Source organism: Pelodiscus sinensis, chromosome 5, assembly GCF_052426305.1.
Source record: "Pelodiscus sinensis isolate ZL-2025 chromosome 5, ASM5242630v1, whole genome shotgun sequence".
In the NCBI taxonomy this organism is placed as follows: Eukaryota; Metazoa; Chordata; order Testudines; family Trionychidae; genus Pelodiscus; species Pelodiscus sinensis.
Window position 1 is genome coordinate 103,687,141 of NC_143056.1, and position 12,562 is coordinate 103,699,702.

General features: G+C 47.9%; 1 protein-coding gene across 5 annotated transcripts in view; it reads right to left on the reverse strand.

Moving 5' to 3' along the window:
* Positions 1–12,562, reverse strand: part of USP47 (ubiquitin specific peptidase 47) — a 170,042-nt gene that overhangs the window by 54,889 nt on the left and 102,591 nt on the right. For all 5 annotated transcript variants that reach the window (XM_075927892.2, XM_075927891.2, XM_075927890.2 and 2 more), the window contains 2 exons: positions 2,474–2,586; positions 806–910 (listed from right to left, as the gene is read on the reverse strand). In XM_075927892.2, the coding sequence (XP_075784007.2) occupies positions 806–910; positions 2,474–2,586 (218 nt within the window). The remainder of the gene's footprint in view (positions 1–805; positions 911–2,473; positions 2,587–12,562) is intronic.

Here is a 12,562-nt window from a genome sequence, read left to right on the forward strand (position 1 = left end):
GGGAGCCCTGACCACAGAGCAGCTGCTTCAGAAAGCTGGGGAAGTGGCCAGGGTGCAAGACCTGCCCAGCTCGTGTGGGGCTTGAGAGTGTGTGCCTGAGCCCAGGCAGCAGTAAGCCAAGTCGTGCAATAGGTGGGTGGATTGGGCAGGCTGGGGGCGGGTCCCAAAGGCAGGTAGACATGCACTGGACAGAACTCCTGGGAGAGCGTGCCTGAGCCCAGGCCACAGAGAGCTGAGCCATGCGGCAGGCATGTGGGCCAGGCAGGCTGGGGGCAGGGCCCAGAGGCAGGTAGACACTGGTCCAGGGGGTACATGGGGATGGGGATGGAGCTAGCACCCCCCATTTCACTGAGTGGTAACAGTCAGGGCTCCCAGGGACACAGAGTGACATAACGACATCACTATGTCATCCCACAGGATGACATGTATTTTTTATATACATGTAGAGAGATTTTTGTACTATTATCCTACTATGAACAGTCATACTTCCTAAAAATATGGAGACAATAATATCACCGACAGAAGAAAAATCACTTGTATATAAACCAACTATGAAGATGGAATGGAGGTTTCAGAATGAGTATGTGAAGTCAAACTGGTTTCTAAAAGGAAGGGCTTGGTGCCACAATAACTCAGTTAACAGAATAACTGTCAGCAATATAAAAATGGAATGCATTGTGCTACTTTTCTATATAAAAAGAACAGTTAAAGATAGTAATACGAACATACAAAATACTCTATAAGGAAATATTTTGCACTCAAATTACATCAGCCATTTGCTACATTTTCATGCCTGACACTGTACCTTGTAAGCCATTTCTACAGCTTCCTTCAGTGTCTTGTCTTTATGAACTTCTAATTTATTCTCCATCATTACTTGTTTCACAGGATGCATGCAGAACAATTTTATCTGCAAATACAACAATAAAATGAATAACCATAATCTGTCACCAATGGATTTGCAAATACAGTACCACTGCCATTTATTCAAAATGCCATTACTCAAAAATATAAATCTATAGCATGACCCCCAAGTTATTTGAATTCAGTGTGATCCCCAAGTAGCCATACAATTGCCTGCTTCTAAGTTGACAGTGAACATTGAGGGTACATCTAGACTACCGCGTTTTGTCGACAGAAGTTTTGTCGACAGTATCTGTCGACAAAACTTCTGTCGACAAAGAGCGTCCAGACACATTGAGTTCTGTCGACAAAGCAACGTGCTTTGTCGACAGAACTCCGTAGTCTGGACGCAATGTTACAGGCAATAACACCTTCTGTCGACAGAGTTCTGTCGACAGAAGGTGTTATGCCTCGTAAAATGAGGTATACCAGCGTCGACAAAACTGCTGAGTTCTGTCGACAGAACTCAGCGGTAGTGTAGACGCTGGTATAGTTTTGTTGACAAAAGTCCACTTTTGTCGACAAAACTAGGTAGTCTAGACACACCCTTAGCATCTATTACTGCTAATCAATAGTTTGTTCTTTCAACTATTACTATTTCTGTTCTTGATTGAAGAGTTAGTTATTGAATTTATTTTAAACAAAACTGTTTTTAATTTTTAATAAATTACCAAGTATTAAACATCAATACAAAGTCCTGATTAGCTCTAATAGGTGCTTAGAGGCTGAAAACTTATTAGCATTTGATTCATTAAAAGAGGTTTACATGAACTGAAATTGCAGCTCAAAATACAACTTCCTTTCATCTGAATGCCTGGAATCAAAATCTTGAATGTTTTCTAGGCCACTTGATAAATGGAGAATGCTGTAATGTGTTTTAGCGTAAAACAGTATTTGAGTGGATATCCCCATCATGAACTAATAAAGCAAAACAGCTTGAGCAGTACTTCAGCTTTTGCCTTATTTCAACTGCTTGCAAAAGCTTTAAGGGAGAGCACTGGTGAAGGTGGAAGAGAAACTAGTTAGCAGTATTTGACTTGTAATTTTTAACCTTTTGTTCAGCACAAATCCCAGCTCCAAAATTACAGAGGTAACAGACATGTAAAGTACATTTTTATGTTAACTTAATTTTAAGACTTTACAGTGCTGTCACTGAAAAACAGCAAGTGTCCCTAAGATGCAGACAGAAATTTACCGTAAGACCTGCATGACCACAATGGTCATATATATATTTGCTGGTTATATATATTTTAAGCAGAAAATTAAATTTAAAAAGAAGGCAAGGAAAAACTCATTTCAGAAGGGAACTTCTAGAAGCTGAACCTGTATATAGGAAGAATTTGAGTGTCAAACTGCTAACTTGTGTCAAAATTCTGTGCTCTAGCAGACTAGAGATGATAGCCCTTCATAGTGTACAGCATTCAGATATGTAGGTCCTTAGTTTTCATTCAGTTACCTATGTAAGTACTCCACATACACTATACTCATGGTACTGTAGAAATCATTTACAACATATCTTTCAACTGTTCTTAACAGAAGTTTAGAGGGGTGTTAAATCTGGAATTCTAACCTTGCAAGTATTGAGCTCAATTTCACGTTGCCTCTTTTCTTGCTCTTCTAGCTCTCTCTCTTTCTGTACCAATTGTTTAATATGCTCTGGATATTCATTCACTTCCAGAAATTCTATAAATAAAAACAAACTGAAATTAAATGCTGATTAAGGGGAAAAGGACTATGTTTTAAAACACACTTTTTTTTGGAGAATTCTTTACTATATGCAGTATCTTCTCAGTAACCTGATTAATCCCTCCCTTCCTACTACTGCTCTTTGCAGTTAACTACTGACAGTTTTTTCACCTATGCTTTAAAGGGAGGTGAGGTCAACCTGATTTTATTTCCTCATTTGTATTCCAGTATCACCAAAGAGGTTAGAATACCACAAAGGATAGCATTAGATGATAATGAAGAATGAACAAGGAGTTTTGCTGTTTATCAACGGAATTTGAGAGACTGAAGACTGCGTTCTAAAAAGGAAGACTTTTTTGAGACATTTCTCAAAAGTTACAGGAGGAACAAGTTAACACCTGCAAACAAAGCTGTCTTTTGGCCCACAGGTGTCACATGCCCCATGGTACTGGACACATCCCTTCTCCGGTTTAAAAAGTAGTTTAGGATATCACTCTATTGCAAGTTGGAGGATTGTTTAATGGTTTCTAATAAGGATATTTGTTTCTACTAAAGTACTGATATTTCTTTATTATTACTATATACCTAAAGCCACCAAACTTCTCAGAAGTCATTGGAACCTGTTACTTAACCTACAGCTATTCTCTAATAATGTTTGCCTATTACATATAAAGAAAGAGTTACTCATCTTGTGCAGTAATGGTGGTTCTTCGAGATGTGTCCCCGTGGGTGCTCTACTCTGGGTGCCGGAGCGTTCTCGTGCCGGCGACCGGAGACTTTTCTAGTTGTTTCTGCTGCGGCGCACCCACTGCGCAGGCGTGTCATTGGAACTGAAGGGGCGCCTGCGCACGTGGCTCCTCCGTTCCTTCTCTACCCGCTAGAGTATGAGGTTCCAAGCAGGGGAAGGAGGGAGGGTAGTGGAGCACCCATGGGGACACATCTCGAAGAACCACCGTTACTGCACAAGGTAACTCTTTCTTCTCCTTCCAGTGGTCCCCATGGGTGCTCCACTGTGGGTGACTACACAGCAGTTGTCGGCTCGCAGAGGTGGGTTTGGAGCCGTGTGGTAATAAATGTGGATAACACTGCTTGTCCAACTGCCATAGAGGATGCTATCGAGGTGGAAAGAGGATAGTGTTGCGCAAACGAGTGGTCAGTTGACCAGGTAGCAGCGTTGCAGATGTTCTGCAGTGGAACGTTATGAAGAAAGGCGGTCGTGGAAGCTACTGCCCTAGTGGAATGAGCTGTGATAGCTCCAGGTAAGTCCTTGCCATATAGGGTATAACAAGTTTTAATGCAGGATGTAATCCATTTAGAGATTCTTTGAGATGAGACTGCTTGTCCCTTAGATCGTTCAGTGTAAGATAAAAAGTCTAGGCGAGGCTCGCCAGGGTTTCATGTGATCTACGTAAAACGCCAAGGCTCATCGGACGTCAAGGGTGTGCCACGCGATCTGGATCGGGTCCGCGTGTGGTTTCGGAAAGAAGGCAGGTAAGTGTATTGGTTTGTTCACGTGGAAGGGGGAGGGTACTTTAGGGAGGAACTTAGGGTGGGGTCGAGTATCACCCTGTCCTTTGAAAATACGGTGTATGGAGGGTCGGCCATTAAGGCCGCAAGTTCACTCACCCTCCTACTGGAGGTAATGGCGACGAGGAAGGCTACTTTCATAGACAAGTGAGACCAGGAGCAAGCAGCTATTGGTTCGAAAGGAGGTTTTGTCAGGATCTTCAGAACATGGTTCAAATCCCAAATGGGGACTGGTGGCCGGACCGGAGGAAAGGTATTCTGCAGACTCTTAAAGAAATGCTTGGTCAGTGGGTCAACGAGAAAGGAAGCGCCCTGCGGAAAATGGTGAAAAGCCGCTATGGCCGCAGCATGGACCTTGATACTGCTAAATGCTAGGTCGGACTGTTTTAGAGATAATAGATAGTCCAATAAGGTATGTACAGGAGCAAGGTGTGGTGGGCTTCCGTGGGTTTGAGCGTACCACTGGGAGAAACGCGTCCACTTGTACAGGTAGGTTTTCCTGGTGGAACGTCTCCTACTATTAATTAGTATGTCTCTCACTTGTTCCGAGCAGGCAGTTTCGGCATCCTGGAACCATGAAGGAGCCAGGCATGGAGATTGAGCTTGAGGACGTTCGGATGAAGGGTCCGACCGTGATTCTGTGAGAGGAGGTCGTGATGGGAAGGGAAGGGATACGGGTCCTTCACCATCATCTTGAGAAGGTAAGGGTACCATGTCTGTCTGGGCCACGCAGGTGCCACTAGAATGACCAGTGCTTGGTCCGTTCTGATCTTGTTGAAGACCTTGTGTAGGAGTGGGAAGGGGAGGAAGGCGTAAAGGAGGGAGGCAACCCATGTGATGGAAAAGGCGTCTCCGAGGGAATTTTTCCCCAGGGCTCCTCTGGAGCAGTAAAGGTGGCATTTTCAATTGTTCTTTATGGCGAAGAGGTCCACTTCCGGTTGGCCCCAGTGAAGGAAGATCGGGACGAGGGCGCGTCTGTCGATCTCCCACTCATGCTGGTCCATGAATGTACGGCTTAGGGTGTCTGCTGTGACATTGAGTATTCCGGGAAGACAGACAGCATACGGGGTGACTCCATGTGATAGGCACCAGGTCCAGAGCTTGGTGGCTTCCGAGCACAGGGAAGGGGATCGAGTGCCACCCTGACGGTTGATGTAGTACATGCAAGTGGTATTGTCCGTCATAATGGTGATGATCTTGTGGACTATATGCTGAGTGAAGTGCTGGCATGCGTATCTGACTGCCCGTAGCTCGAGGACGTTGATGTGGAGTGTTTGCTCCATAAACGACCATTTGCCTTGGGTTGTGATGTTTCCCAAGTGAGCTCCCCATCCCATGAGTGAGGCATCTGTTAGAGTGAGAGTGGAAGGTGGGCGTTGAAAGGGAACGCCGTGCAACATATTTTGAGGAATTGTCCACCAGAGCAGGGAGTTGATGATGCGTGGTGGGATGGCGACGGACTTGGAGAGGTGGTCTCTGAAGGGTCTGTAAACCGTTGCGAGCCAGGACTGAAGAGGTCTCATGTGGAGTCTGGCCAAACTGACGACGTAGGTCGTAAAAGCCATATGTCCGAGGATTTTGAGGCAGTGGTGGACCGTGACAGTCAGTATTGCTTGTGCCGCTCGGACAAGGTCACAGATCGTCGCGAACCTGTGTTCGGGAAGAGTGGCCCTTGCTGCGACTGTGTCGAGGAGGGCGCCTATGAACTCCAGTCTCTGTGTTGGGAGTAGAGTGGATTTTGCGTAATTTACATGAAACCCGAGGCTGAGTAAAAGGGCTATTGTGGTATCTGTCATGGCATTCGTTTCGTCGAAAGACGCACCTTTTATAAGGCAATCGTCCAGATATGGGAATATTATGATGCCTTGATGTCGAAGAAAGGCCATTACGACCGACAGGGTTAAGGAGAATACCCTGGGGGCTGTGGAGAGTCCAAACGGGAGCACCCTGTATTGGCTGTAAATCGGAGGAAGCGTCTGTGAGCAGGATGAATTGTAATGTGGAAATATGCATCCTGAAGGTCGAGAGCCGAAAGCCAATCGTGTTGATCGAGTGCAGGAATGATAGTTGAGAGGGTAACCATCTTGAAACGGTGGTATGCGATGTATTTGTTGAGGCGCCTGAGGTCTAGGATGGGGCGCCAACCTTCTGTCTTCTTCTGGGTTAGAAAGTACGTTGAGTAGAAGCCCCGGCCTCGAAATTGTGTTGCACGTGTTCTACTGCGCCCAGTTGAAGGTGGTGTGAAACCTCCTGCAGGAGGACGGTTTCGTGAGAGGGGTCCCTGAAAAGGGATGGGGTAGGGGGGTGGTTGGGAGGAAGAGAGGTAAAGGGGATGATGTAGCCAGATTGGACTAAGTTCAAGACCCATTTGTCCGAGGTGATGAGGGACCATTGGTGGAAAAAAGCTCGGAGGGGGTGGTGGAACTGAAGGATAGCAGTTGGGAATGTCAGTGGATTGGCTTCCTGGCTCTCGACCTGACCTTCAAACTTGCTTCTTGCCGGATGGGGTGTGGCATGTTGTTGCTGTTGTCGCTGTGGTCTACGACGTTGAGATCTGTTTGCAGAAATCAAATCTGGGTTGTTGGTGGAACGGTTCTCTCGGTCGTTGATAAGGCTGATATCTGGTTCTCTTAAATGGAGGAGTGTACATTCCTAGGGTTCTAAGGGTTGTACGGGAGTCCTTCATAGAATGCAATACCTCATCGGTCTTAGCTGCAAAGAGGTTGGTCCGATCAAAGGGTAAGTCTTCAACCTTTTGTTGGAGGTCCCTAGGTACACCAGATGCTTGTAGCCATGACATTCGGCGGAGCACTATCGCCAAGGCCGTAATTCAAGCTGCAGTATCTGCCACATCCATAGCGGACTGCAAAGCTGTACGGGAGATGGTGTGGCCTTCCTGCATAATGTTGAACAGGGTTGACCGTTTATGCTCCGGGAGGTGCTGGAGGAGGTCCTGGAGCTTAGAATAGTTAGCATGATCATAGTCCGCAAGCATGGCAGTATAGTTGGCAGCCCTAAGGAGCAGTGTGGACGAGGAATAAACCTTTTTGTGGTCACTGTAGTGTGGGGTTGTTTTTAGGTTAGGCTGTTTACCCTTGTGACGTACCAAATCCACTACTAGGGAGTTCGGGGGTGGGTGGGTAAAATGAAAGTCTATATTTTTTGGAGCGATGAAGTATTTACGGTCTGCTCTCTTATTTGTTGGAGTGACGGATGCTGGGGTCTGCCAAATATTGTCGGCCGGGTCCATTATAGCCTCATCCATAGGAATGGCAATTTTGGAGGCGGTTGGGGGTTGAAGCGTGCGAAGGAGGCGATATTGTTTGACCTGCACCTCTTGGAGATCTCTTTCCTGGGCTATAGCAACTCTTTTAAACAACCCCTGAAATTTCTTTATATCGTCTCCTGACGGTGGAGCATCGGTGATGACCGCTTCGTCTGGGGAGGAGGAGTAATTGTGTAAAGGAGATCTGGTCTCGCCCTCAGAAAGGGACTCATGACCGCCTGAGGGAGCTGGAGAATTTGGCTCTGTGGCAGATGCGGTGGCAGGAGGCGAGGGAGGGGGTGGCCTGGAAGTAGTAGAAGAGGGTCAATGGCGACTCTTCTTTGGATGTGAATCCCAGGGTTACCATTGAGTGGCATATGGCGGGGGTGGATAGGTATAATGCTGTGCGTACCATGGATGTGGAGGTGGAGGGTATGCATATTGAACAGCAGGCGTTTGCCAGGATGGAGGTCTATGTGCCGGGCTAGAGTGTTGCGATGAGAACCTGCTCCTGGGTTCGGTGCCGATGTCAGTAGCTGAACAAGAAGCGGCCAAGGAGCGCTGAGATCTCACTGAGTGGATAGAGGAACCCGGGGACAGCAGTGCCGGGCAGTGTGGTTTCGGTGGTAATGGCGTCGTTATCAAAGAGGTTGTAGGTGCCGAGGTGCATTCCGGCACTGAAGCACCAGAAGGTAGATTATCGGCACGGGCCTTTTTCGGTGCCATTTTGGTCTGCTTCGGTGCCAAGCGCTCTCTCGACGGCGCCGTCGGTGCCGAGGACGGCTTAGGCACCGTAGCGGTCGGTGCCGCTGATTTTTGTTTTGGCTCCGAATGAGCTCTCTTGTGCGGTGCCTGCACCTTAGGTCGCGACCTGCCCGAGGTTCCCGGCGTATCCTCCGTGCTAGCCCGCACTGCTGACGGTGCCAAGGATACAGATGGTGTTGGAGAGAGAGCGCTTTTTGATACCGCGGAAGAAGAGTGGGTAGGGGGTTGGTTTTTCTCCATACCCTTAGCTAGCTGAGGCGGTGTAGAGAGCGAAGGCGAGTCCTCTGAGGAGGGACGTAGCGACTTCTCATATAAGAGAGTCCTCAATCTATTGGCTCGGTCATGGCGCGCTCTTGCTGTTAATTTTGGAGCAGTGCAGACACTTTTGCGTCTGGTGCACCTCTCCAAGGCACTTAATACAGGCGAGGTGTCCGTCGGAGGTCGGCATGGCATCCCGACATGACTCGCAACGTTTGAAGCCCGGCGAGCCGGGCATGAGGGGTTGGGGAAAAAGCGGCAAACCGCAACGAGAACAATAAAAATTGTTTGTTTGTTTGTTTTTTTTAAATAACTAGCCAGGGGAGGCAGGTAGGGTTCGAGAACTTGGTTGATGAGGTAACTAAGGGGTAAAACGAGGAATTTAACTATTTTTTCCAGAAAAATAAAGGCGAACAGAGGGCTCCGTCTGCTGCCGAGGACGGTAGAGAAGGAACTGAGGAGCCGCGCGCATGCGCCCCTTTAGTTCCAACGACACTAGAGGGCGCCACGGCACCTGCGCGCCGCGGCAGAAACAGCTAGAAAAGTCTCCGATCACCGGCGCGAGGATGCACCAGCACCCAGAGTGGAGCACCCACGGGGACCACTCGAAGGAGAAACATTTCCTTTGAAGCTAAAGGTATACCATTATTCATTCTATGAAATCCTGACCTGAGAATGAGAACACTGTTACTTATCTTAGGATCTCTGTAGGTTCTAAAGATATGCATTCCCTATCTGCATTTCACTCTGGGATAAACATGCGCTCCATGTGCTCAAAGTCACAGAATTTTGAAAGCAATATCTGTTGGCATGTACCTGGCACCCTTACTCTCTTTGGGTATGTCTACACTACAAAGTTAGTTCGAACTAACGGACGTTAGTTCGAACTAACTTTAATAGGTGCTACACTAGCACTCCGCTAGTTCGAATTTGAATCGAACTAGCGGAGCGCTTAGTTCGAACTAGGTAAACCTCATTTTACGAGGACTAACGCCTAGTTCGAACTAGCTAGTTCGAACTAAGGGCTGTGTAGCCCTTTAGTTCGAACTAGTGGGAGGCTAGCCCTCCCCAGGTTTCCCTGGTGGCCACTCTGGCCAACACCAGGGAAACTCTATGCCCCCCTCCCGGCCCCGGACCCCTTAAAGGGGCACGGGCTGGCTACGGTGCCCGTGCCAGGTGCAAGCCTGCCAGCACCCAGCTAGCAGACCCTGCACCTGGCACGGCACAGAGCCACCCACCCGATGCCCCCCAGCCCACCCCCTCTTGCCGGGACCAGGCTGGCGGCTCCCGGGAGCTTGCCCTGGACCGCAAGAGGCGGGCACCTTCCTGGGCTAGTGCGGACATCGTGGACCTCGTCCACGATCTCCGCACTAGGCACAGGAAAGTGGCCGTCTAGGGCAGGAGAGCTGCCAGCCTGGCCACCCAGGACCAGGTGTGCATGAAAATCAAGGGGGTCCACTGAGACCCCCGACACTGAGCCCTGAGCTTACAATGGCCGTACTGGATCAGACCAAAGGTCCATCTAGCCCAGTAGCCTGTCTGCCAACAGCGGCCAACCCTAGGGACCCTGGAGGGGATGGACCGAAGACAATGACCAAGCCATTTGTCTCGTGCCATCCCTCTCCAGCCTTCCACAAACTTTGGGCAGGGACACCACTCCTACCCTCTGGCTAATAGGACTCCATGGACCCAACCTCCATGACTTGATCTCCCTTCCCTTTAAACTCTGTTCTAGTTGTAGCCTTCACAGCCTCCTGCAGCAAGGAGTTCCACAGGTTAACTATTTGTTTTGTCAAGAAGAACAACTTTCTCTTACTAGTTTGAAGCCTGCTACCCATTCCTTTCCTTTGGTGTCCTCTAGTCCTTCTTTATGGGAACTCAGGAAGAACTTTTATGAATGCACCCTCTCCACCCAACCCCTGCTTTTAGAGACCTCTATCCTGTCCCCCCTCCATCTCCTCTTTTCTAAGCTGAACAGTCCCAGTCTCTGTAGCCTTTCTTCATCTGGGACCTGTTCCCAACCCCTGATCATGTTAGTTGCCCTCCCCTCTCCCAGCCTTTCTCTTCCCCTCTCCCACCTCCTTTTCCCAGTCTCCCCCAGTTTTTTTTCAATAAAGACAGAGTCAATGTTGGAAGAAACGTTATCTTTATTTTGTACATCAATAAGAAGGGGGGCTAAGGAAGGGTAAGTGGAAGGAGGTGAGGGAGGAATGGGGTACGAGCCCCCGATGGGGAGGACTGGGCTGGCTCTGCGGGCTTCTGGGGGTGGAAGCTCTCCTGCAGCCCCCCAATTACTCCCTCTCCCCAGATGGCAGCCTGCGGCAAGTGCAGCCGGGCTGATGGCCGAGTGGTGTGATGTGCCCAGTGTGGGCACTCAGGGCACTCCAAGCCAGAACTTCTTTGCAAGCGGGGCACCCCTTAGAACTGTGTGTCCGGGGTGGGGGTCGGGACCCTTTAAGCGCAGCCCTCGGCTAGCCTGAGACAGCATCTCCATGCTCTAAGTCCTCCTTTTATGCCCTGCCGGCACTGCTTCCGGCCATCCTTAAGCCCTGTTCAGAGTCCACTCCATGTGGACTTGCTAGTTCGAACTAGCAAAACGCTAGTTCGAACTAGTTTTTAGTTCTAGATGCGTTAGTTCGAACTAGCTTAGTTCGAATTAACTAATTCGAACTAAGTTAGTTCGAACTAGCGCTGTAGTGTAGACGTACCCTTTGTGCATCCAAATGAGGAACTGGAGGGTATGGTGGGCTAACCACTTCTCCAATTCCTTCTTACTAAAATTTATGGTAAAGGTCCAATGCACAGGGAAAGATAAATACCACACGTCTCAAAAAATCTCCTGTTACTGTAAGAGAAGCCTCCTCCTCCTCAAGTGCTAGTCAGAATGTATATTCCACTAGGAGTAACTGACAAGCAGTACTCCTGAAAGAGGAAAGGACAACACTGCAGTCAGCAGAGCAGACTGGAGCATGCTATCCTGAAGGATCTATCAGCAGAAGAGTACTATGCTAGAGCATAATGTCTCGCAAATGTATGGTTGGCAATCCATGTTGGTGCTTCAGTAAAGTCAGCCAAATGCACTTCCTGAAGCAATACTGTAGATGTTGCTTTTGCTCGTGTAGAATGAGCACTCAAATCCTTGTGAGGAAAGGAAAGGAGACAACTGACAACAGGCTACAACCAGATATCCACTTCACAATCCTCTGAGACCCAATCAGAGGCAATCTTGACTTCAGATTCTTTTCCCCAAAAGATGAAGTCTGAAAATTTTCTAATCCTTTTTGTCTAGTATACATAGAAAGTTTGGACCAACAGGGCTCCCAATTCACCTACCTTCTTGACTGAGGTGACAGCCACAAGGAATGCAAATTTTTCTAGAGCACCTTTGGAGCAATACCTGTTGTATTTCTTTTTTGTTTGGGAAGGCAACAGTACGGACTGAAAATGTGATCTAACTACTGACTTTCAAACTTCCCACAATAGTTGATTAAATGCCTGCTTGGGGTGTCTACCAGCGCAATCTGTGTCTCCAGAATAGTGGTTGGCAGCCTGAGGCTCAGGCCCACAAACTGGAAACAGACTTATCCAAGCTGCCCTTAAATCCCAAAGAAGAAAATAGTGGAGTCATAAATGAACTTGACTTGTGGGTTTCCTGATCAACCCTGGCAGCACAAAACAAACGGTTAAGAAAAGAGAAGGAAGCAAAGTTGTTCTATATAAAATTAGCTGTTGGTAAAAGAAAGACCTTGGCAAAGACTTTGGGAGCAGTGGTAAGGCTGAATGAACTCACTCTACAGTAGCCTAGAGAAAATGTCTGTATGTGAGGTGACTATTCACATGAAAGCAACCATTCTTCAGACCAAAGATGGTAAACCATATATCTTTTTCCCAGGGATGGGATTATAGCTGCCAGTGACCATGTGAAACTTCAGCTCATAAATAGTTCTGCTGAGGTTTCAAAGACTGAGGATGAGTTTCTGAACTGCCTTCTTTTGGAAGATCAGGACAGAGTAAAAATCTCTCTCTTGATACTGCATTTTACTGCTCCTTACTGGATGAGTGATACCACTGGATGAGGGGATCTGACTTGAAAGTAGGAATAAGAAATCCTTCGGAAAAGGGATTATTTTCCGGAGAATCACGTCTAGACTGGCGCTT